The sequence below is a fragment of the Ustilago hordei genome, assembly GCF_900519145.1.
Source record: "Ustilago hordei strain Uho2 genome assembly, contig: UHO2_contig_18, whole genome shotgun sequence".
NCBI lineage: Eukaryota > Fungi > Basidiomycota > Ustilaginomycetes > Ustilaginales > Ustilaginaceae > Ustilago > Ustilago hordei.
In genome coordinates this window covers 289,163-314,186 of record NW_024545264.1, presented here as the reverse complement: position 1 = coordinate 314,186, position 25,024 = coordinate 289,163, and the positions used below count along the sequence as shown (strand labels likewise).

The window sequence follows — 25,024 nt, the reverse complement described above, 5'->3', positions numbered from 1 at the left end:
ATCACCCACCAACACTGCTCACGCCTATTGCGATTGCATACGAGCATACGTGTCACTTGATTCCACCTACAGACCATCAGTAGAAGAATATATACGTGGCATTGCTCTGTAACTAGTCATCCCAATCGAACAACGATTCGCCATTCGCTTTAACGCTTCTCGATTGTGCATTCCTCAACAGGAACGCAATGTGACTCATCTGACAGCCCTTTTTCTATGCATGCGATTGTGTAGGAAAGATCAAAGTCGCTACATAAGATTGAACGGCTTTGACTTTGATTGCAAGATGAGCTGAACCGCGGCTCGAGAATCTATGAAAAGAGGACAACAGCCAGGTGTCAGAGCAGAAGAAGGAAGAAGGAAAAAGGAAGAAGGAAAAAGGAAAAAGGAAGAAAGGAGAGGGCAGATGACCTAGCAGATCACGGACATCTCCTAGCCTCGATGACTGACACAAGCTCTGTCAATGAGTAAATCGAAAAAACATCTGTAAACGTTCTAAGGTGGAGACTGGTTTAACAGAGAATCTTAAAGCTTCGCCTTTCTTGGCTAGAGGATTCAGCACCTTTACCTTGTAGTCATATTCCTTTCCATTGATCTCTTTGTATACGCGGATGAGTTTGCTGTTTTTCAGTGATCTCGCCATAGCATCTCTCGGACCGTCATGTCTAAACCGCGGAGAGTCCTTTAGTGAAATTTTCGCAGTTCGTAGGTTATCAGTACTGGGTTTGATAGGCTTGCCCCAAATTATAGATGCCAATGATTCGCCGTATTGGTTCTTGGCGCTATTATACCCGACCATAACGCGGTAAGGGTCTTCCTCCACATTTCTACCTTCGTCCACAATCAGCTTGTCTATGTTGGGGTCGATCAATATGGGGACCCTTCCATGTGGGACGTAGTAAAACTTTTTCGGCTCGGTGCGGGCAGCTGTTATCATGTGGCCGAGAGTTGCAGAGTCTTGGAAGAGCATGGGCTTGCCATTGACAACTGGTAGGTGATCGATGTTTACCCCAGGATCCTCGTTGATGCTGTTACTTCGGACCATATTCCGGAGGAGATGCAGATTAGGATCCAGATGTTTGAAGATATTAATCAGCGCCGATTTTTCATTTCGCATCATTTCGATTTTGATATTGCCATCGTTCAGTACGATCCGTTTCGCGTATTCATTGGGGGCATCGACAATTGAAACAGAGCCATGGTCTCGGAGGGCCTGTCGGACCGTTTCAATGGGAGTTTCAATGGAGTACGCGGGAGTACCTTCGTAAAAGGGGACTTTTCTATAAGTATTAGCTGGCTTTTCTGGCAATTTATGGATGTTTCTGTAATCGAGGCTCTTGATGTAATCATTGATATTTCTGTAATTGAGGCTCTTGATGTAATCATTGATATTAAATACGGCCCCGGGCTGTCCTGTATAATAACGTTGAAGTGGAGTCGAGGTACTCGCCTCGTTGCTGCCACCGGCAGCGATGCGGCTTGGAAGCAGGATGAGCGCAGTGACGATAGCTGCGACAAAGCTGATTCGGAACATCCCGGATAGCTTCATTGCGATCATATTCCTTTGCGACCTCGATGGGAAGAGATAGAAGATTTGAGTGGTGAAGGAAAGCTTCGAAAAGAGGAGTGAGAGGAAGTGCGAATGTCTATTATATGTACTCTATTGGAGGCTGTGAGAACCGACTCTAGGCGGGGGTTCGGCTCAAGGAGGCAAAGTAACAACCAGACAAGCCTCCTCCTTGGTTCCCAAGCTGTCGAGCAATAGGTGTCGTTGACCCACCTTCATCTGAAACACCCATGACGAGCCTGCGAACGTCGGCTTTACCTCGGTGCCCACGCAGTTGGTGGCAACAAGATACCTCATCTTGCTGCTCAATGAATTTACATCGCCCACGAAGTTGGTGGCAATAAGATACCTCATCTTGCTGCTCAATGAATTTATATCGCCCACGCAGTTGGTGGCAACAAGATACCTCATCTTGCTGCCCAGTGAATTTGCATCGCCCACCGCAGCGTCACCCACCGCAGTCGCGCTGCTCGAAGGCTGCGTTGATGCAGTCTGAGGATTGAAGAAGGGCAAGCATCGCATCGCCCAATAACTGATTGTGGAAAGACTTGGTCAAGACTCTACTCTTGGCTCTTGGTGTTTGGGGAGAAGCCAAGCCATGGGTATGACAAGCAAGTCGACGTCGCGTTGAACGCAGAAAGACGCAAGCTCGCATTAATCGAAGGGAGTGCGGAATTGAAATGGATTGAGATCCATACAGATGGTAACGCAGACATTGGCGAGGTTCGGTATATGAATTGATTCGAACCCACTTCCTGATGGAGCCCACTTTTCGTCGGTTTCAAAGAGAAAGTGCTTGCGAAAGATATGCTGAAGGGAGCGGCGAAAAGAGCGTCCGAAATGGAGGCGCGGTGGCGAGGGTGACACTCTGATAGGGTTAGCCCTAACCCTTTCATCTATCCGTCACCAAACCCCACCTTTTCAATATGGTCCGAATCACACCTCTAACCATCGCCCTAAGCCTAGTGCGACGGGTACAATGGGTTTCGGTGGATTGTATGTGGGGTGTAGTAATGATGCGGTGTCGGTGGGGATTGTGAGCGGTCAGGTGTTGGTGTTGGCTGGCGGTGGAGATGACAACCTCGATTCATTCCATCCACAACCCGATCCCCCTCATCACTTCTCGCTTAGGGTCAGGTCAGGGAGCTTTAACGGATTGGACAGGCACTCCTTCGTCATTCTTCTTTACTATTTGCTAATCTATCGTTGAGATCCTTTGGCCTCTGATCAGACCCGGGAACCGCGTCCAATGGCCTTGTCAAGCAGTTCTTGATAGTATAACTTGTGTGCTGAGCGGCGAACCTAGCACTGAACGACGCGTGAAGCCGATTGCTTGAAGCCGATTGCTTGAAACGGAGATCGGGCTGCCCGATCCAAGCGCGCCCAGCCGATTGTCTTTCGCTTGATCATGAGCAACGTAGTTGGGATTAAACCTTCTTTCGGCTGAGGGATCCTTGTGATCATTCTCTGAGCCGAGACCATCTTCAGCATGGATGAGGAACCGGTGAGAGGTTGGGGGATAGGGTTATTGCAACCGTCGGCAGCGCGGGCGGGCAAAGGAAGGCTTTTTGTGGATGCAGAGCTGCGTCATTATTCGGCTAATGGGTGAGAAATGCTGACAGATGTTCGGCAGCCCATCACCATCCGTTCTTTTGTCATTCTAAGCTAGGCTAGTGCAGAGCAAGGGGAGAATGCTGGAGGGAGACTTGGAGGGGCAGGGGAGGGTTGAAGGATGACAAAGAGTTGCCGACGGTCGGCAAGGGAAGTCCTACTTTCTCAGTCACCCCTTTCCCTCTTCCCCCTCTGTCTTGTCAGCATCTGAGTGAGAGACCTCTTCCGCGTCTGCATATATAAACCTTGAGCAGAACCCAACTGGATCTCACTTGCCAACCACAAGGAAAGAAAAACGCAACAATGTCTCTCAGCAAACACATTGATCCCGAGGAGCTCATCGAGCAAGCCGCTGATCATCCTATCCTTAGCTTGCTTGAGCATCCCTCCGGCAGGAAGGCTCATACTTATCATTCAGGTGCCCATGCTGGAAGATATGTGACGGAGCCCATTCCGAAGTACAAGATCCCGGAGAGGGGGACTGGTGCTCAGGCTACTTATCAGGTACATACTCGCCACCAGTCCACGCTTGCCCCGTGTGAATCAATGCTGACATCTCTCGCATCCTCGCTCGTATCGGCAGCTTTTGAACGCGGACCTCTCTCTCGACGGCAAGCCGACCTTGAACCTGGCCTCTTTCGTCCACACCTGGATGCCGGAGGAAGCAACCAAACTCATGACGGAAACGATGATGATCAACTTGTGCGATCAAGACGAGTACCCGGCCACCATGGCCATCCATGCTCGCTGCGTATCCATGCTCGCCGATCTTTGGAAAGCTCCGACGGAAACGGATGCCACCACTGGAAAACGTCAACCAGCCATGGGAGTCGCCACCACCGGTTCGTCGGAAGCAATCATGCTTGCGTGTCTAGCAGCGAAAAAACGATGGCAGCATCGCATGCGATCCCAGGGTAAATCGTTCAAAGAGCCCGGACCGAACATGGTTTTTGGTTCCAACGCCCAGGTTGCGATCGAGAAGTTTGCGCGCTATTTCGATGTCGAGGAGAGACTGGTGCCGGTTAGTAGAGAAAGCCGGTACTGTTTGGATGTGGAAAAGGCGGTGGAGATGGTGGATGAGAATACGATTTGTGTAGTCGTAATCCTCGGGTCGACGTATACGGGACATTATGAAGATGTCGAGCGGATGGCAAGCTTGTTGGATGAGTATGAGAGCAAGACGGGGATTAGTATTCCGATTCACGTAGATGGAGCAAGTGGAGCAATGGTTGCTCCTTTTGCAACTCCCGAGTTGAAGTGGGGTTTTGACATCGAGAGGGTCAAGAGCATCAATACTTCTGGACACAAGTTTGGCATGGTGTATCCGGGTTTGGGGTGGGTCTTGTTCCGATCCAACGACCAGGTGCCGAAGGAGTTGGTGTTTGAGCTGCATTATTTGGGTTCGGTCGAGTATAGTTTTGGACTGAACTTTAGTAGGCCCGCCCATCCGGTGATTGGTCAGTTGTTCAACTTTATCAATCTTGGCTTTGAGGGGTATAGGAGAGTTATGCAAGCTGATCTTCAGAATGCTAGGCTTCTGTCCAGGGCGTTGGAGAAGAGCGGATACTATGAAGTTTTGTCCGAGATCCACAAACCCCTCCCAACCCCATCCTCCACCGCCACTGCCGCTGCGGGAGCTATCAAGGAGGCCGCATCAAAGGTTACCGGCTCGCACACACACCAGCATCCGATCGACCAACATTCCGCCGAATTCTACTGCCCCGGTCTTCCCGTAGTAGCCTTCCGTTGGTCCGAATCCTTCCGAACTCGCAACCCGCACCTCGAACAGCATTGGATGCAGACCTTGCTTCGCGCCAAAGGTTGGATCGTTCCCAATTACAACCTCAGTCCGGATCTGGAGAAAGTCGAGATTTTGAGGGTCGTCGTTAGGGAGAATCTGAGCGAGAGTATGATCGAACAGTTGGTGTATGATATTGTTACGATTACCGAGAGTTTGGAGAAGGATGGCAAGCAAGGTGGGTATAGAAACTTGGCCGAGGTGGGGGAGGAGAGGCATGTCGAAGGGGGAGCCGGTGGCAAGAATGGCGCTCATGATAATCACAGGGGTGCCTTGCCCAGGGGTAGTGGTGTCAAGGCCAAGGGGTATAGTAAGCAGTGTTGAGCGGCAGTGTTCTTGTTGAAATCGATGTGGTTTTGGTCTATACTGCAAGCGAATGTGTGCTTGCCTGTGACGATTGGGCGGGTGGAGACATTTGCGAGTCTGAGCTCGACGCTGGAGAGTTGTGCCTCTTGTTCGCTCAAGTAGCAGTTGCTATCTCACCCTCTACCGTTTCCAACTGCTGTTGCTTTCTATTCCTTCCACTAACGCCGTTTCCGATGACAGTGCTGACTCGTCTGAGTCGCATTCGAACAGACTTGATGCTTTGTGCACCAAAAACACTCCTCCTTTCAGCCCATTGTGAATCTGCATCCCATCCACCCTTTCCACCCTTTCCAGCCTTTCCACCACCCGAATTCGGTGGAGTGGGAGGTCGAGGCGGAACAACATTCTCCACTATAAGCAACCAGATATGTTCTCTTTCTTTCTGCCTCAAACAGGTAGCTGTGTGGCTATTCAATTGAACAAACACCAAACTAGGGAAAGAGGCACATGGACTAGAATCCAATAACTGGTCCTGCCATAATATCGCAAAACTCGTATCCATCTCTACCATTGTTGCTTTTGTTACCGTGTTGATCTTCTTCACTCCTACACCCTCGATCCCGGTATGAGCGGGTGGGAGGGGGAAAGCGGTTTTACGACGATATCCGTTCGAGGTGGTCGATCGAACACGGTGTAGTGCCCCTCTCGGACTGCGTCGAGTCGGAAGCGACGGATGGGTGGGGCGGAGATGTAGTTGGGTAAGAGAGAGGTCGGAAGAGGCGGTAGACATGATTCCAAATCCTGTTTCTGAGAATGAACGCCAGGATTGCGACGGTTGCAGACCTCCGTTGAAGAAATCCTGGTTGGAAGGGAGAGGGGGTGGGGGATGGTCGGGGGTTTCTTCGAGAGCTTCGGAAGAGAGGTTTGCGAATGGGACTGCTTTACGTTTTGGTGTGGATCCTTTTGCTGGAGATGATGTTCCTGATTCGGGTAGAGGGAAGAGAGGTCGGTTTGCGGGCGTGGGCAAATAAGGATTGCGCAGGTCGGAGAGCGATTGCGATCTTCGACGGTTAGCTTTGGTTTCAGCTAGGGTAGCGGCGGCGGTCGCTGCATCACTTAGACCTGAGTGTTTCTCGGTGTTGAGTGCGATTGCTTCGTCTACCTTTCGCAAAATCCTAACATGTTCGTCAATCAACAGTTCATACCCCCTCCCAGTTCCCTCTCCGATATCGGAATCCATCGCCAACATGGTCTGACCCCACAACTCTCCTTCTTCCCCTTCAATCCCATCCGCTGCTTGAGCTTCCAGTGCGTCGGCCAGGGTGGAGCTTGGCACACGAGGTTTGGCTTGAGAAACAAGGATGTTCTCCGATTTCAAATCTATCCTCAAGGTTGGTACTGGTCTACTTGCGAATGCGGGTGGCAAACCCGGCGTACTTGACCCTTGCTTGATATGAGGATATTTCTGAACGAGCTCGGTAAGGCGTAGTGGCATAGCATACGTCACTGCGGCCTGAGAACGTATGTGAGCTAGCAAAAGATGTTCCACCATCGCACTTGCCTTATCCACGGTCTCTTTCAACTCGTCGAATGTGGGCGGTGGGTGAGCTACGCCTATTCTGCCGAGCAACCAGAAGCCGAGGCTTTTGCATAGAGCTGAGGCAGACATGTGATTGCTACTGCTATGCGCAGCTACGCTTGCCACCAAGTCTAGTGTTTCGCTGAGCAACTCTGCTGTAGCTTGTGGTAGTTTGGGATGCAAGAAATCCGCAATCGCTCGAGGTTGATATCGTGATTCACGCTCAAGCGAGCAAAAGCAATCGTACCATTCGTCGGAAGATTTGCAGTTGAAGTCCGAACACTGCAATCGCATGTGACGCAACCCCCACTTTAGCACTGATACGATATCGTGTGGCGAAGCGTATCTTAGTTCTTTATCGAGCTCTTCGCAGGCTATCTTTGCTTTGTCTTGAGCTGATTGTGGACGGGTGGAGCTTCGTTCGAGCCTATCCAGCGCGTTCTCGGGGAGGATGGGGAAGACGGCGATATAGGTCGAGGTGTCGAGCGAGAGCAGAAAGAGCTGAAGCATATGTTGAACGCTTTCCCCGCTCTCTGCTATTCTAAAAGGTCTGAACAGTCCGGGTGTATCCAGTCCGCGCTCTCGAATCTGCAACCCGCACATTCGCACCAGGTCACGCATTTGTGCGACATCGAGATGTGCGTTCGTAAGGGCTTGCAGCATTTCCCGCCGTTGAAGGGGAGCTGGTTTGGCCGAGGCATAGGCTGCGTTGGATTGGGCGATAATTGCTGCTGCTGCTGTTGGTTGCCCTCCTTGGCCACCAGTGCGGGTTGTGGTGGAGGAGGTGCGTGGAAGCGCATGTCCAGCATCAAGATCGAGCACGAGCGCAGGTGGGAGTGACGGGACGGGTGGTGGTTTGGATCTTGCGAAACGACGGAAGAACTTGGACGTGCGGGAAGAGGTGGAGACGGAAGATAGAGCAGAGGTGGAGTGGTTGGTGTCGGTGCGACGCAAGACTCTTTCGTCGTGGGTGGTGTCGCTAAAGTGGGAGCCGGAGTGAGCGTGACCGTTGGTATAGGGAGGGTGAGCATGCTCCGAGGATCGAGGCGCGGCCTTGCGCAATCGACTGAAGAGTTTGCGCGAGGTCATGATTCCAATAGTGCTGCCTTTCGATGTGATTGGGTTGTGTGATAGATAGTGTTATATGGCGTAGCCAAGTGGGGCAGAAGAGTTGCTAGTATTCGCCAGTCTACTTTGGAGGATCCGGCGGTGTGGCCGACAAGGCTATCGCAAAGGGTATCACGATGATCAAAACGGAGCAAGATGAGGATGGGGGATATGGTCAGGAGTCAAGTTTCGATAGCGACCATCGAGCTTCAACAGGGAGACACACTCACACGGGAAATGAGAACGCGCTGTCGGACCCTTTGCACCTTGTCTTCTAACTTGCTCACTTGATAGGCACCGAGCGTAGCAAGGGAACCGCTGTCAAGGTGGTATACACAAATGCTCAAGTATGGTGTTGGTCTATGTGTCTATTGCAGCCAAGATTGTGGTATGATGGTGGTCACAAAGCATCGCGGAGCGCATCACCAAGATTGCTAAACATCTTTGTCCAGCTTCGCACAACAGTCTGCCTACTCGCTTCGACCATTTGATGCACCTTCTCTTTGCCAAGTGAGCTGAGCGCTTGCTCCAATACCTCGTTCTGCTCCAGTTTCCCATCCGATGATGACCTCGAAAGATGGTTGACGAGCGTTGCAATCTCGGCGAGGTGAGTGCTGCACGTTGTTTTGGTCTGCTCGTCCAGTTGTGCTTGGGTGTGGTAGATGGCTTCGAGTGCTAGACCGACTTGGTGAACTGCGTCGACCGGCCTTGCTGTCCGGCTAGCATCTGTCTTGCCATCAGCTACATTCACCACTGCACGAACCGTAGATTTGGTGCTCTCCAGCATCTCCACCAACATCGCACCCTGGAAGCTTCCAGATCTCGCACTCTGCACCACTTCAACAAGCTTCTTCTCCGCCGCTGTGAGCTTAGCCTTGTCCTCCTCCTTCACCTCGTCAATCCCCCCATTCTCGCCTGCAGAGAGGGCGAAAGCAATACACTTGACCCACCCCACATCAACTCTCGGTCCAACCTGCACTAACTCCTCGACACTCGCACTCCCTTCCGGCTGATAATTCACCAACACATCCCAATCTCTCTGATCCCTCAACCCTGCGCTCACCCCCTCCCGCACCGCCTTGACCACACTCTCGATTCTGCGCTCGAACTTGCTCCTCCTCTCCAAGTCCTTCCAATTCGCCCTACTTTGAAGATGACTTCTCGCCTCTTCCAGCTGTACCACCTGCCGCTGGAGGGACCGATCTAGAGCTTCACCAAATTCGACAAACTCTTCCACTCTCGAGTAGATGCCGTGTTCGAGCGCTTTCGCAATCATTTCCGGGGTGGAGGTCGAGTTTTCTTCGTATATCGCTTGTGAGGTGGATAGAGTGCGGAGGGTTAGTTTGTACAAATCGTCGTTGGTGGTGGAGGCGGAGAAGCAGGAGACACGGTCCGAGATGAGATGGGAGAGGGTGTCTGATTGGACACTTTTTAGGCCGAGCAGGTTGTAGTGGATCGAGGCGCGCTCGTAGGCGGCGGAGAGGATGTAGGTCCGGATGAGGAGCATGCGTAGTTGATAGCCTTTTTGGCTCTTGGTGAGAGCGTGTTCGAGGAGTGCGATCGTTTGGTGGAGATAGGAGAGCTTGCCGTGGGAGAGACGGTAGCAGGAGAGCAGAGCTTGAGAGCCAAGCAAGGCCAGCTCGTCCGCTGGTTGCATCTCTGTCTCTGGGAGGCAAGATGCGATGGAAAGACCATCGTGGTATTGTTTGAGGAGCGAGGTTGCAATTGCTGCTTCGCTGGCCTCGGTGAGGGTGGAGGCAGGTTGGATTGTGCGGGTGATCTTGGCGATTGAGATGTTTGTGCGCAGGTCGAGCTCCGACTGCACTGGGAGCGGCTTTGACTTTCCTTTGGACGCTTCAGTGAGAGTGGCTCGCGATGTTGTAGAGAGAAGGCCAAGGTAGGGTAACAGATCTTCATGACAGCAAGCTTTGCTAGCAAACGTGTCCAGGTAAGCAACCATCTTGTTCAATAACAGCGCTTCAACCTCTTCTCCCAATGCTATCCGCTTTCGGATCACTTGCAGCTCCGCCAGCCGAACAGATCTGTCCTTGACAGCACCCTTCGAACTGAGCAGAACATTGATCTTCTTCTGCGCTTCTGTGATGTGCTCCTTTCCGAGCTTCTCTGCTGCATCGAGGAAAGCTGTGAAATGGGCCCAGTTTCGACTTCCGCCTTGGATTCGACTCCAGCTGTTCTGTTCGACGTATTGCCAGTCCTGTAGATCTTTCGCTAGATCCGTTCGGGTGAATTCGAGGCCGAGGTTGCGATCACAAAGTGTGTACCCCACGGATGCTTGGTTTGCAATCAAGTCAAACGCATCTTTCTTGTTGCCCTGTCGTATCAGCACTTGCAGCAACAAGCACAATGCTTCTTCATCGTTCAGCCCCAACGGCTTGGTTTCGATTTGCTTCTCGATCATTCGTTGGCTTAGTGGAAGTGCCAATGCGGCACCTGGTGCATTCGCATCCCGTGCTAGGAGAAGGTAGGAGAGGATAGACCACCAGAAGTACTCGTCTGCAAACCGCCCTCTTCCTTGCTTTCGAGCTGAGAAGGATTTGTGCATCTTCAATGCCAGCTGCTGTGCCTTTTGGAAAGATTGCGCTTTGGTGAGAGCGAAGAATGTTTGCCGGGCTAGATCTTGGTTATTGGGGCTGTCTTTGACTGCGGTTTCGAGCAGAGCTAGTTCATCTGTGCGACGGCCAAGTCTGACTAGCGTCCATGTGAGAGGTGTGAGAACGTTTTCTTCTCCCTTTCGCAGGCCTCGAGTGACGAGTCTGGCGCAAACTTGGTTGGCTTCATTTCGCTTTCCGGAACGAACGAGGGCTAGGGCTTTGAGTGCAGAGGCGAGTGCAAGGTCAGGTTGGGAAGCGAGGATCTTGTCGGCGTGCCGGATGGCGAGGGAGCTGTTGCCTGTGTCGATGGCGTTGTATATGGGCGCACATGTGCGCTCGGCGAGCAGAGAGACTGGGTTGAAAGCTGCACTCATTTTGATCAGCAGGGTCGACGGCGGTCTGTGTCGGATCGCAGAGAGGCGTGCAGGTGGCAGATGGCGCAGTGCGGGTGGCTTGCCACGCAGCCAGGCTTTGAATACGAGCGCTGCGAGGTTGTTCAGCCTTGCTCTCGATCGAGTGTGTGTGTGTGGATAGGTGTTGGTGTCCAAGGGAGCAAGTGAGCAAGGGAGCAAGTGAGCAAGCGTAGGGGTTTGAGCAAGTGAAGCGGCTCTGTCCTGCCGGAGGAAGCGATCCAAGATGATGATATATGCTGACATAATCCTTTTTTCCCAATCGGGGATCGGGCGGAACCGATCTGTCCAGAGATCGGGTGCAACACAGTCCCGCTCGTTGCCAAGCTAGATCATGAAGAAGGATACTGCCATCCAGATGTATATATATCAAGCTGAGAGGACTAGGTTCTCACCAGGTTCACCTAGTCAATCGAGTATATATGTTTCTGCCCTAAAACAGTAGTGACATCGTACTCAGGCTCTCCCCGATCGTCAGTTATCGGGACAAAACTTCTCCACATTACAACATGTCCTACCAGCACAAAACGACTTTTCCCAAGCCGAGTTCCGAAGAAAGCAATCAATCCCCATTTCGATCACCATTTCGCAGAATTGAATGAGACTCTGACTGCTGTGCTTCTGCCAGAAGTTTGTCTTTGCAACGTTGGATCCCATCCTCATCAAGCGTCCTCGCGAGTGTCCTCCCAAGTGTCCTCCCAAGTGTCCTCCAAAGAAGCTTGAGCGATCCAATCGAGTGCTAGTCGCTGGACAAGGATGGCAGCAACACGATTCATCCTAGCGCCGATCGGTGGTGTCTTTGTAGCCACCTCGCTACTCTACACCTTTCGTCACACCATCGCAGTTCGAACACACGACACTGCTGTCGCACTCAACCGCATCAAGCTGCAACTCAACGATATCGATCCAGATAATTGGGACAAGCAAGGCAAAGAGCGTGTTACTCGCCAAAAGCTAAGGCCGGCCTATGTCGCTCCTGCACGACCCTCTGTCACAGAAGAGATCAAGGCTCGATGGAACGTGAGTAACGCTATCTTTCCCCCCATGATTCGCACTACCTTGAATGCTTTAGCATAACACCACTGACATTGCGGTTGGCTTCTATCATGTTCGGATTGGGTCTTGCAGGAACACCTGATTGGAGCAGTAGACAAGCTCATCAACGCCAACTACTACGATCTCTTCGCAAATGGGATGGTCTTTGCTAAGAACATGATCTCCGAAAAGCTCGGCAATTCTGACCGCTCCTCCTCCTCGTCATCCAACGCATCAGTGGGAACCCCTCTAGCAACGCAACAGACAGCAACAGGTGGCATCAAAACCGGTGTCATCGACACTCAACACGTTTCGCTTCGGAATGAGAGCAGCGCAGCATTAGCAGCAAGAGACGCTATTCGTGGAGCAGGAAGCAGTGTTGGATCTCGTCTTGCAAGAGCTGTTGGAATGGATGCTGGGAAAGTGGACAAGGTAGTTGAGGCAAAGACAGGAGCAGGTTTGGGTAGAGTTGCAGATGGACCGGCTGGTCGTACTTTCTACCTTGGCGAGGGGACTAGTTTGCGCTGAACAGAATGATAGAGCATCGCCGAGCATGTTGGTTGCTTTGCACTTGATCGAGGCAGTAGCATGCTTCGGGATGATATCAAACAGTAGATGCTTTGCCTTGTTCTGTGGTGCAGTTTGCTGACAAGGGGCAAGCGAATGTGAGTTTGTGCATTGCGACGATCTCACAAAGTTCGGATTTTGGTTCGGATTCGCTTGGTCCGTGCGTTGAGGTCGAGTGGAAAGCACGTGTTTCAGAGCGCGCTTTAACATTCCGGGACGTGAAAGCCGAGCTCTTGTCTGTGCGACCCTTTGCATACATAGCATCTCGACCGAACTCAGCATCAGCCCATTGCACAATTCGTCCAACATGGTTCTCTCTTACGACTACCACCATCCCTTCAAGGCTGCTATACCGCTGCTCCCTCGGTCACTCCCCTCGATCACTACCCTCGATCACTCCCCTCGGCCACTCCCTGGATCCTGGATTCTACATCTTAGACGAACGGCAGACGGACTTGTGCTTCTCCAGCACCACGCCTATCATCCCGAACACGCTTTGACGACCAAAGTCTCGGTCGGGTTTTAGACGCGCAAGCTCGCTCGGCAGCGAGGTGAGCTTCTGCAAAGATGGCCTCGAATGGCATTGGCGGCGCTTCTAGCGCCTCGAAGAAGCATGAAGAAATTTCATCCAAAACCGGTCTCGGATGCACCACGACAACTCGACCCTACTCCATCCCCATCACCTCTCGCCCACCCGGCTCAACATACATCCAAACCATCCTTTTAGCCATCATCTTTAACTTTTGCATCATCTCCATCCATCTCTTCCAACTTCTCTCCTGGCCCTTATCTCTCCACCCCACCACCCGTCCGATCTTCCACTCCAGCATCGGATACACCAAACTCGCTTTCGCACGAGCGCTCCTCCTCATTTCTCAATTCTTCGGCCCCACTCAACTGGTGATCTCTATCGGTGATGGAAGAGGAGGATATCTCGATCCAGAACCGTTTGTTCATCGGGATAAGCAAACCGGTCGAATCACTTGCTTCGATCTTCCCAGTCGTGCGATATGGATGTCGAATCATCAGGTCTATACCGATTGGCTATATCTTTGGTGTTTTGCCTACTATGCAGGCCTTGCGGATAGTATTTTGATTATATTGAAGCATAGTTTAAAGTGGATTCCTTTCGTAGGCTGGGGTATGCAGTTTTATCGATTTATCTTCCTCAAGAGGAATTGGGCCTCCGATCAGGCTCAACTTGCCAAACAGCTGAGTCAAGTCGCTTCTACAAACCACACCACTCGCGAATCAAAAGCAAACACTGCAAAAAAGTTGCTCCTGTTGATCTTTCCAGAGGGAACACTGGTTTCGAACAACACAAGACCGATTTCGGCAAAGTTCGCCGAGAAGATGGGAATCAAAGACTTGGACAACGTATTGCTGCCGAGGTCAACAGGATTGTTCTTCTGTCTAACAACGTTGGCCAAGGAAATGGATGATCTGTGGTTGGTCGATTTGACGATTGGTTATCCAGGTGTTCCTCCTGCTGGGTTTGGTCAGGATTATTATACGCTAAGGTCGATTTTTATGCAGGGGGTGCCACCACCAGCGATTCATATCCATCTTACCTTGACAAGGATAACCAACGCGGTGGAGAACGATACTTGTTCCAATCCCATCAGCCTCGCCCAAGTCTCAACTGCCAATACGGATGTTCCACCACTGGGGAAGAATGAGAGGCCAGCAGAGAGCGGTGGAGAGGAAAGAAACCAGTTTGAAGAATGGTTGAGACGGAGGTGGACGAAGAAAGATCTTGAGATGCATAATTTTTACAAAGATGGCGATTTTGTGGGTGGCCAGTTTGCGAACAAGGTGAAGGAAGCAAGGGAAGAGAAGGCCTGTGCAAGTGGGCAGAGGTATGTCATCTTACCGGCGGAATTGAGGAGTTTGAGTGAGGTAGGGGATGCGGCTTGTTGGGGGATTCCTTTCCTTGTTGGTTGGAACTTGAGCAAACTCTACAAGGCAGTGGTTGGATAGAGGCATTCAAGAAGGATCTCATGCTTTTGAGCGGAAATGGATAATGCCTTGGGTATATTTCTCATGTGTGTATGTGTAGAAACATATGGAGCTATCATGAAGAAACAAGAGAATGAGCAAGGTCAACGCAACCATCCATAATCCGTCTAGCTGTCCTATAATACACAATCGACTCCGGTACCACTTGCAACCCTTTCGACTTGTCTTGTTGTGTGGCCGCTCGAGTTTTGACACTTGCTTCCGAGACTCCTGCTGGTTGACCCACTGTAATGGACAATATCCCTTCCCCTTGCTCCGCCTCGCCTTTCTTGCCTCGCACTCCGCTTGCTCCGCTTGCTCCGCTTGCTCCTGCTTGTACAGCTTTCTCAATCGTACTCTCCCTCAAAGCTCTACCCACGGCTAAGGCACTCAAACAAGTGGCAGGAACAGTGCGATGTAAATTGCCCACACTCACCGCTCTAATCAATAGATGCATCTCTCCCTCTTCCACCCTATCCCCACCTGTTGTTGTATATCCTTCTTTGGGTTTCGGGTGGACGATGCAGATTTTAGGTGCGGAGGGACTCATGGTTTTGCCTAAGAAGGGCGACAGGGTCGCTGATGCTTGCCGGAGGTCTTCGAGGAGAGTCATTAGGGGTCGGTTCGCGTCGAGGTCCGATGGCGATAAGGCGGCAAGCTGGACGGGATCCAGGACGGTGTTGGGGATAGAGGAGGAGGAGATGAAGATCGTTGGTAGACCTGCGTTGATGATCGTTACTGGGAAAGAGGTGCCGTTGAGGTGTAGGGTGTCCAGCTGGTTGCCCGTGGGGAGGAGAGAGCAAGTGTCGAGTGGAGTTTCGATTAGGATACCGGGTGCGGTTCCTGGTACTCCAGAGATAGTGGTTGAGCCTTGCAAGTCCGGATACCATATAGACCCTTGTGAATTGGAGTGGAGAGTTACTGGGACGTTGGCTCGAATGATTTGACCTGAACTCGTCACCATCAGCCTCACGGGGAAAGAGAACTTATCACCGACCTTTGCCGGCCTTGCCTGCTTCTGCTCAAACACTGCGCCAATCCTACTCTGTGGCACATGTCCCTGATGCAAGCCAAAGAGCGCAACCGCAGAAACGAGGTTGCCACATGTACTTGTCCAGTCGATTTGCGTCCCCTTTTGCACGGGCACTTGACCAAATCTATAGACCAAATCCCACCCTTTCTCTTTGTCCGCCGCTAAGCGTTGGTCATCTGCAAAGTCGATTCCATCTTTGAAACTTATTCCCTTGGCTGCCAGCTGTGAAGCAAGGGCGGAGTTCGGTGGACCAACAATAGCCGTTTTGGAAACGGAAGAGATTCCACCGCCAAGACCGTCAATCTGCCGCTTGTCCGGATCGGGCGAGCCCATTGCTCTACATATCAGCTTATCTCGCGCAGCAGGAGGGTAGGGAGAGAGGGTAGAAGTGGACCATAGGAGACCTTTTGAGGTGCCGCCGCGGTAGAAGGAGCATGGCAGACGGAAAGCGCCAGGCATACAGTTGCCGAGGGCGAGAGTAGGAAGCATGATCGCTGGACCCGCCAGACGTGCGTAGAGAGAGGTGTAGAGAGAGAGAGAGAGAGAGAGAGAGAGAGATGATGATGAGGCTGACGATGGTGATGTGCAGCAGATTGACAGAAACTGTAGCAGCTCCAGAAGGCGAAACCATCACTTGTTGATAATAGCAATCCAATATGATGATGTAAGATGACATGAGGCGATACGGGTGGGATCGGGTACAATGTGGTCCTGCTCGTTGTCAGGCTTGGTCATTAAGGAGAATACACACACATTCGGCATGTGCCATCCAGATGTATATATATCGAGCTGGGAGCGCTAGGCTCTCACCTGTTGGAGTTTGACGGCGTTTGGGTCCCGATAACTGGCGATCGGGGATAGTCTAAGTACGATGTCACTACTTCTTTAAGGCAGAAACATATACTAAATTGACTAAAGGAATCTGGCGAGAGCCTAGTGCTCTCTGTGAGATATATACAGTATATACATGTGAGCGGAGTTGAAGTTTCGTGTGATTTATGATGATGATGATGGTAAGAGGGAGAGAGAGCGAGGAGAGAGAAGGAGTCTATATATACAAAAGAAGAGCGGCAGAGAGCCGCATCGACTGCGGAGCATAACAAAGTAGTTGAAGATAACAATTAGTATACGGCGTTATCGGGGTCACGATCAGACTCCCTTTACCACAGCCGTATGTTCTATATAATACTACTGTTTTATATGGTGTGGACCTAAATGACAAATGCATATATATATACTCTATTCGCTGCTATAGTCCTATCCGAGACAGGACATGTTACTTCATTCATACTTCTGTGTTGCTATGATACTGGGTGCCACTAAGCTGTCGCCATGGCAACGATCGTGTATCTCATTCGTGCTTCTCACTTAAGTAAGCCTCCTGCACCTCAGTGTCTCGGCCGTGACATGTGCATCTTGCTTGAGATGCCGACGCATCTTCAACTCCCCCCTTCGGTGGGATCTCCAGCCCTATCATCCTAGCCAATCGTGAGGTGTTGAGACCCTGTAAAGGTTTTGTCAAGACATCTGCAACGTTGTTTGCTGTTCCGACATATTTGATTGCCACATCGCCCTCTTGCATGTGATCGCGGACGAAATGATACCGTGTGTCGATGTGCTTTAACTTCCAATGTTTGGCTGGATCTTTACTCACCTGTATGCACCCCTGGCTATCTGTGTATAGCACGGGCCGAACGTCCGTGATCTCCAAGTCCCAGAGCAAATATGAGAAGAACAATGTTTCTCGCACCGCTTCGGAAGCGGCGACAAACTCTGCTTCGACTGCTGACAATGCCACACACTTTTGAACATGAGATTTCCAACTCACTGGACATCCATACACATATGTTATTGACCCCGAGGTGCTCCTTCGTCCATTTGTGGGGTCGGATGCCCAGTTTGCATCGGTATACGTCGTTACCGGTGTATCCGAGTGCTTGTTTGTCTCCCCTCCTAAGTGCAACTGATATTCATTCGTTTGGTTCAGGTACTTTACCACGTGAATGGCTGCCTTCCATGCACTGTCGATCGGGATTGACATATATCGCAACAATACGCCAACAGCAAAGGCAATATCTGGTCGGGCTGTGTTGGAGACCCATAATAGTTGGCCGACCAACTCTTGATACTTCTTTGCTCGCTGAGGTTCACATCTCTCGCCTCCAGCGACGTTCGCTATGCTCAGCATGGGTACCCAAGATTTCTCGTTTGCTCCTCCTAACCATTTGTTCACCATTTCTTTGATGTATGCCATTAGGCCCAGAGATATCCTCCTCCGTCTTCTATCACGTGTGATCTTGATACCCAGAAATTCTTTGATCCTTCCGTTGTCTTGCGTCTCCCATTTGTCCATGATCTCTCGCTTAGTGCGGTCTACTTCATCATGACTGGGTGATGTTATCAGCATGTTGTCCACGTATGCTGTGATGATCGTGATCTTGTCGCCTGTCCCTCTTGAGTATAGGCATGGTGCGCTCGGCATGCAATGAAATCCGATTGTCCGGAGATGTGAGTCTAACTCAATGTTCCATTCTCGGCCCGATTGTTTCAGACCGTACAGTCCTTTCACTACCTTCAACGCTTTTCCGGGTGGTATTTTGATTCCTACTGGGGGCTTGAGATATACATCATGGTGTATAGTGGAGTTCAGGTACGCTTGCTTTACGTCAATAGAATCTATTTCCCAATCTCGTACTGCTGCGACAGCGATCACCCCTCGAATGGATTGGATGGGTGCTACTGGTGCGAAGACCTCTGTGTAGTCGATGCCCTCACGTTGGGTGAAACCTCGTGCCACGAGCCAGGCTTTGAACTTTGTCAGCACGAGGTTTGCATCGGTTTTGATCTTGAGTACCCAACGTGTGTTGACAGTGTTTGCACCCTTTGGGAGGTCGGCTATCTCCCATGTGCCCATCACCTCCAATCCATCCAGCTCCTTTTGCATGGCCTCCTCCCAGTGCTTTCTGTCTTCTCCACTCATTGCTTCATGTATGGTTGGGTCCAGGTTCTTTCTCCGTTCCGGTCGCATCACTACGAGTCCAAAGAATTCGCTGTCAATCTGAGTTTCGGCGGTTGATCCTTGTTCCATCACCTCTGCTGTTCCTCTGCTTAACCTTTCTTCCAAATCTGTCTCCATATCCATGTATTCTTGTAGTGGCCCTTCATCTGTTTTGTCGAATATATTTTCTTTGTTGTATCCTAGATCTTCGAAATTCTCTTCTGTCATCATCACTGGAGGTGCCTTTGTGTCAACCGGTCGCCACTCTGTTCTGTCTGACCAGCACTTTGATTCCATGAATTTTGCTGAATTGCTCCAGAACATGTTCGGATTATAGTCCAGACTGTAGAAGAGCCAGCCCTTTCTCTCTAGACTGTATCCCAAGAAAATGGATGCAACGGCTCGCTGGTCCAGTTTCTTGTTGTCCCGTTTGACTTTGGGTATGTTTACCCATGCCAGACAACCAAACACTCGTAGGAGCTTTAAAGCTTGTTCCGGCGACTTGCCAAACATTGCTTGATAAGGGAATTCATTATCAACGCTCGGAGTGAGGTTTATTTTGAATGCCGCAGCTCTGATCGCGTATGGCCAGAACTTCTTCGGTAGTCTCCTCTGCATTAGCAACATTCTCATCTTCTCTCCAAGGGTCCTGTTCATTCTCTCTACCCATCCATTTTGTTTGCTGTTGTACCCTACGGTGGTTTGCCACTCTATACCCTTTTCTAGCGACCATTCTAATGCATCATTGCTTTTCCATTCTGTTCCTTGATCAGATTGGATCGCTTTTAGCTTCCGATCCATCTGTGTCTCCAGGAATGAAACAATCCTTTTGAGTTGCATAAACGCATGACTCTTTCGTGTCAATGGCTGTGCATACACATACTTGCTATGATCGTCGACCAGCACCAACGTGCATGTGTACTCCGTCACGTGGGATGAGTCTATTATTAGATCGACGTGGATAAGATCCAGGGGCCCTATGGCTCTTTCGCCGCTACCTTTCCCCATCCGAGCGCTTGTGCTCTTGGATCGTATGCACTGCTCACATGTCAGAGCAGTGTTTGGATCCAATTTCATGGTATGCTTATCTTTTAACTTGCTCGTGATTGCCTTAGCTTTATCTCTTCCTGGGTGTCCGAGACGCTCATGCCATAGTTGTTGCTTTGAAACTTTCGGCTCATTCTTAATATGCTCGAACTCCTCATCAACACCTTCAAACAATGGTGCTGATGTGGCCATCGCGCTTTCTTGCCATGTGTCGCCTCGGAACTCCAAAAGTCCTCACTCGCGATTCTTTGCAATCTTAAGTGTCATGCCATTTGTTAGAAAAATTTGACCGCCAGTTGTGTCCAATATCACTCGTGCTCCTTCATCCGTTAATGAATTCATTGACAGAAGGTTAACATTAAGGTGCTTCACATACAATACATTTTGTAGGGAGATTTCCCCGTAATCTGTTGATATGCTTGCATCTCCTATAGCTGCCGCTTCCAAGACCTCGCTTCCGGCAGTAATTATCCACTTTCGGCAAGTTCTCGGGTGGATGAGCATGCTGTAGTTGTTCACCATATGATAACTCGCCCCCGAGTCCAAGATCCAATGGGCTGTTTCTTTTGTGTTCAAGGGGTCTTGCCATTTCAATGGGAGGGTGAGGGAGCACCACACTTCCTATTTAGGTTCAGCGAGGGGGGAGTCTTTGGGAATGGTGACCAAGGCATCGCATTGACTAATACCATGTCCCGGTCACTTGCAGATCCAGCATCGGATTCGGCGTGGTCTGCCTGCGTTCCTTGAGCTCGCGTGGCTGTTGTCGGCTTCGGCTTCGGTCTCTCCGGCCCGTTCATTTTGATCGTCGTTGCCGGCGGTTCTAGCACTGGCTTGTCGGGGGTCAATCTTTTGTGCGGGGACGCTCTCAACAGCGGTCTGCCAGATACTTAGTGCAGTGGCAAGGGTGTTGAAATCGATTTGATGAATGGTGGCAACCGTCTCCTTGTACACCGGATGCTGGATCGTGCATTTCTGCAGAGCCAAGAACAATGTATCATCGGCGAATGGTTTGCCGAGGAGGCTGCTTTCAGTCTGTATGGACCAGATCTCTTGAATTAGCTTTCTGGCGTCCAAGTGAAACATCTTTGTATCGTTGAGCTGCGAGATGAGCACAAGTCTGTGAGACGTCTTGGTGGCTTCATTCGTGAGACCGTTTTCGATCTTTCTCCATACTTGGTTGAAAGTAAGGTACTCCTTGATTACATCTAGAACGAGGTAATTTACATTGTATTCCCCGGTAGTGTCAATTGTTCCATGCAGGGCGTTGATTAAAGCATCATCGAGGGAGCGGCTCCATTTCGGGTGCTTCTTGTCATATGTTCCCTCGAGATGTTTCATCGCATGGGGCATGGATTGGAGGAAAGATTTCACGTGAGCGCTCCGGCTATAATAGTTTCGTGACGTGAGCTTTGGCATGGGTTCGAGGAGCTTTGCTAGGGTGCGAAAGTTATATCGCTTGTCGCCATCATCAAAGTCGGAGTTGGAATCAGTGTCTTCGTCGGCTTCATTGTTGATGGCCTCCGGCTCGTTCTCGTTCGTGGCATTATTGTCGACCCGAACCTGGGTGTTCTTGCCCTTTCTGCTTCCTTTGGTCCTCGTTTCGTTCGGTGTCTTCTACCATGGTTGTCGATGAGTTTCGGTTAGCTCGGTGATAGCTTCTTCAGACTCTTAATCAGTTGAAGATAACAATTAGTATACGGCATTATCGGGGTCATGATCAGACTCCCTTTACCACAGCCGTATGTTCTATATAATACTACTGTTTTATATGGTGTGGACCTAAATGACAAATGCATATATATATACTCTATTCGCCGCTATAGTCCTATCCAAGACAGGACGTGTTACTTCATTCATACTTCTGTGTTGCTATGATACTGGGTGCCACTAAGCTGTCGCCATGGCAACGATCGTGTATCTCATTCGTGCTTCTCGCTTAAGTAAGCCTCCTGCACCTCAGTGTCTCGGCCGTGACACGTGCATCTTGCTTGAGATGCCGACGCATCTTCAACTAAAGTATTTGTCTTGAGTAGGTTGTGACACATGTGGTCCGTGCTCAGATGCTCAAGCCTTTTACTCGGCCGTAAGCACTACCTTCACCGTCTCTACGCTTTGTGTGGCTTTTATCTACTTCAACTAGCAGCACATGCCGAAGGTGGTAGTACTGCTACTTAATGATCTAGTCTGACAACGAGCGGGACTGTGTTGCACCCGATCTCTGGTGAGATCGGCTCGGATCGATCTCTGATCAGATCGGTCATCTAACCGGATCGGCTCTGCCTGGTCTCCGGTCAGATCAGCCCCGCGTCATCCTTTGGCGTCGCACTGGATCGCAATCTCCAGCATCACCCTGCTTCTTAGTCAATTGAGTATATATGTCTCTGTCCTAAAGCAGCAGTGACATCGAACTGAGACTCTCCCCGATCGTCAGTTATCGGGACAAAACTTCTTCACATTGCATTACTTCTATGTCTGCAAAGTTATTGTGAGATTGAGTTCGGCAGCAGTTGAAGATGCACCAGCATTGCCAATGCATGATGTATTAAATGGGAGCTCACAGGATCAGGGAATCAGGAGGGCATCAGGGAATCAGGAGGGCATCAGGCAATGAGGAGGACAAGCAGAATGCAAAGCTAGTGGGAGCTAACACAGCCTATGCACAAGGATTGACACCATGGTATGCAGGGGGTATGTTGATATGACAACACTTATGAAAGAAGATACATGGCACATGGGCATGACTCAACAAAGTGAGCACAGTCAGGTGCTGAGAACATGTATATATGCTCTTAGCTTAGTTGTTACCTCCTTACAAAATTTAAGCCTTTTGTTTTAGATCTGACTGTCAACTAGAGTGCCTGATTGTGGCCTCAAGTATTGTACATCTAAATTCAACTGGCTCCCAATGTGGGGCTCAAACCCATGACATTCAGATATGGTGGGAGATAGTGACTGTAAGCGGTCGCGCGCCAGAGACTAGCTCGGGTTGATTGAGTAAGGACTACTCGATATGATTTGCCTAAATGTAACCAAGCATCATCGCCTAGTAAGTCTCGACTGACCACCTTGAACACTCCATTCAGAGGTTGCGCAGCATGGACGTTGTTTGTTGGTGAGTGCGTGATACACCCTCCCCTACAGTACGAGTGTTCGTAGTACTGTTGATATGCTCTTGGACATCATCTGGACTGCGATATGCCAATCACCTACAGAGGATGTGAGTTACTGGACCGCTGGTGTGAAACACCGCCTACAATAACCGACTGGACTGCTGGTGTCAAGCAACACCACCTACAGCAAGGAACTGGACTGCTAGTGTGAAGAACACCACCTACAGCAAGGAACTGGACTGCTAGTGTAAAGAACACTGCCTACAGTAATGAACTGGACTGCTAGTGTAAAGAACACCACCTACAGTTGTCGACTAACAGTGATACAACACACACATTGAGAGTCGTTGCAAGAGCACTGCTATTGCGAAGATACATAACCTAGTAAGTATAGAGTAAGTAGTAGAGTTTTCAGAGTGGATGCCGGTCCACTCGAATGCTATGGTAGAAAGAGAGTATTTATATGTTCGATCGGTGTTTTCCCTCGACACCTATCCTGCTCCTCTTGAGGGGCCTTTGTCCCCTGTTAGGCACTGCCTTGCCCTGCTGGCATCATCCCCTTCGATACTGTGCTCCTACCATTTTGCTCGGTGCAAGGGTTATGCAACACTGCCCTCTCGCCTTCATGCTCTCCTTCTGTCTGATGTGTGATGCCCCCTTCCGGCACAGCCCCCTTTCGACTTAATCTTGTGAATCCCCTTTTGAACCTCATGACCATACCCCCTGGTTATGTGGTCACGTCAGCTCAGTTCTGTCTCAACTTGTTCGGATCAGCTGACTAGTTGAAGCATGCTGATCTGACTGACTCTGTCATTGGCACAGCTCCAAATAATTGCTCGGATCGGCCAACTAGTTGAAGCATGCTGATCCAACTGATTCCAACATCAGCACAGCTCCGAATACCTGTTCAGATCGGCCGATTAGTTGAGGCGTGCTGATCCGACTGCCTCCATCATCGGCATAGCTCCAAGTACTTGTTCGGATCGGCCAATTCATTGAAGCATAATGGTCCAGCTGACTCTGACCGTTCCCATGAGATCGATCTGGATTCCTGGGGTTCAATTGATCTCGTAAATCATGTGCGCTGCCAACCTGATTAATCTCATTGATCCCTGATGGTTGTCGACTCTGATCAATCTGGCGCACCCTTCATATGTTGATCTTCTGCACACCCTTCATATACTGCTCCGTTACGCAACATTATCATAGCTGCCGCTGATCATTTGGCGCACTCTCTTGCGCAGGCCAGCCGTCCCTGTGACAGTGACCACCAAGCCAGCACAGGTGAAGCAGCCAGGAGGACAAGAAAGGGCAAAATGCCACAACAAGTACAAATTGATGAAGAGGCCACTGACAGTAACAAGACTGAGTATTTTGACAATGAGGATGAAGGAGGATCAGAATCGGATGACAATGATGACTGATACAATTACCACAACTTGGCCAAAATCTTGGAGATGGTTCCCAAGCTCATGTCATGCAACTATTATAGTTGGAGCACACTCATCAAGGCTAACCTCCAAGTAGTCCCTCATGCCACATGACACTTAGAGGGCACATATGATAGAGACCACCTGAAATGGAATAGAACTTTTGATAACGCCCTAGTGGGTGTCCTACGAAGTGTCAGGGGTCTCGCGCCTGAAACCCAGGTCGGTCTGTTGAGATACTCGGTGACTATCAAACTGTGCGACAGTTATTGTCTCGGTATCGGTGACTATCAAGTTGTGCAGTGACAGCAGGTGGCGTTCGTTGTATATACTATCGTAGGTTTCGGCTGACCTCTGTGGACACTCTGTTCAGGGGTAGCTCGGCATGATCAATATCAATGTTATGATGACACCAAGGTCTGGTGTGAGTGTTGATGATGATGAGGTTGATGGTGTTGGTGATGAGATTGGTGATGTCAATGATAATGAGGTTGATGGTGTTGGTGATAAGGTTGGTGGCATCAACACGAGTGTCCAGTGTGTTGACTTGATGCTTGAAGTGATCCCCGGACCGCAGTGGACTACTGCCTTCGGTTCTATCTATATCCGGACCGCTAACCTGCTATGGGCGCCTTCGGACGTCAGGTAGTGGTGATACAACACACACACTACGATGAGGAGCAACCTTGATAGATTGCTGCTATGCTGACTGAAACTAATATATACTTATGCTGAAGTGATAACTAGTTATGGTGAGTAGAGTGGATCAGGATCCACTCGACCTATGATGATGAGAAAGCATGGTTATATACCTCT

At 50.3% G+C, this 25,024-nt stretch overlaps 9 protein-coding genes across 9 annotated transcripts; 3 read left to right on the top strand and 6 right to left on the bottom strand.

Moving 5' to 3' along the window:
• Positions 1-460: 460 nt before the first annotated feature.
• Positions 461-1,549, bottom strand: UHO2_06367 (uncharacterized protein; the record flags this gene model as incomplete). Its single annotated transcript, XM_041556375.1, has 1 exon — positions 461-1,549. The coding sequence occupies one exon, from the start codon at positions 1,547-1,549 to the stop codon at positions 461-463; it is 1,089 nt and encodes a 362-aa protein (XP_041412309.1).
• A 1,932-nt stretch (positions 1,550-3,481) lies between these two features.
• Positions 3,482-5,300, top strand: UHO2_06366 (uncharacterized protein; the record flags this gene model as incomplete). Its single annotated transcript, XM_041556374.1, has 2 exons — positions 3,482-3,682; positions 3,762-5,300. The coding sequence occupies 2 exons, from the start codon at positions 3,482-3,484 to the stop codon at positions 5,298-5,300; spliced, it is 1,740 nt and encodes a 579-aa protein (XP_041412308.1).
• A 136-nt stretch (positions 5,301-5,436) lies between these two features.
• Positions 5,437-7,950, bottom strand: UHO2_06365 (uncharacterized protein; the record flags this gene model as incomplete). Its single annotated transcript, XM_041556373.1, has 1 exon — positions 5,437-7,950. The coding sequence occupies one exon, from the start codon at positions 7,948-7,950 to the stop codon at positions 5,437-5,439; it is 2,514 nt and encodes an 837-aa protein (XP_041412307.1).
• A 418-nt stretch (positions 7,951-8,368) lies between these two features.
• UHO2_06364 (related to MDM20 ### non-catalytic subunit of the NatB N-terminal acetyltransferase) lies at positions 8,369-10,954 on the bottom strand (the record flags this gene model as incomplete). The annotated part of the gene is made up of 1 exon (XM_041556372.1): positions 8,369-10,954. One exon carries the CDS (start codon positions 10,952-10,954, stop codon positions 8,369-8,371), a length of 2,586 nt encoding a protein of 861 aa, XP_041412306.1.
• Positions 10,955-11,746: 792 nt separating this feature from the next.
• Positions 11,747-12,553, top strand: UHO2_06363 (uncharacterized protein; the record flags this gene model as incomplete). Its single annotated transcript, XM_041556371.1, has 2 exons — positions 11,747-12,010; positions 12,119-12,553. The coding sequence occupies 2 exons, from the start codon at positions 11,747-11,749 to the stop codon at positions 12,551-12,553; spliced, it is 699 nt and encodes a 232-aa protein (XP_041412305.1).
• A 606-nt stretch (positions 12,554-13,159) lies between these two features.
• On the top strand, positions 13,160-14,572 carry UHO2_06362 (uncharacterized protein; the record flags this gene model as incomplete). Its single annotated transcript, XM_041556370.1, has 1 exon — positions 13,160-14,572. The coding sequence occupies one exon, from the start codon at positions 13,160-13,162 to the stop codon at positions 14,570-14,572; it is 1,413 nt and encodes a 470-aa protein (XP_041412304.1).
• A 94-nt stretch (positions 14,573-14,666) lies between these two features.
• On the bottom strand, positions 14,667-16,112 carry UHO2_06361 (uncharacterized protein; the record flags this gene model as incomplete). The annotated part of the gene is made up of 1 exon (XM_041556369.1): positions 14,667-16,112. The coding sequence occupies one exon, from the start codon at positions 16,110-16,112 to the stop codon at positions 14,667-14,669; it is 1,446 nt and encodes a 481-aa protein (XP_041412303.1).
• An 862-nt stretch (positions 16,113-16,974) lies between these two features.
• UHO2_06360 (uncharacterized protein) lies at positions 16,975-19,860 on the bottom strand (the record flags this gene model as incomplete). Its single annotated transcript, XM_041556368.1, has 1 exon — positions 16,975-19,860. One exon carries the CDS (start codon positions 19,858-19,860, stop codon positions 16,975-16,977), a length of 2,886 nt encoding a protein of 961 aa, XP_041412302.1.
• Positions 19,861-20,364: 504 nt separating this feature from the next.
• On the bottom strand, positions 20,365-21,651 carry UHO2_06359 (uncharacterized protein; the record flags this gene model as incomplete). Its single annotated transcript, XM_041556367.1, has 2 exons — positions 20,365-21,282; positions 21,646-21,651. 2 exons carry the CDS (start codon positions 21,649-21,651, stop codon positions 20,365-20,367), a joined length of 924 nt encoding a protein of 307 aa, XP_041412301.1.
• Between the last annotated feature and the right edge of the window lie 3,373 nt (positions 21,652-25,024).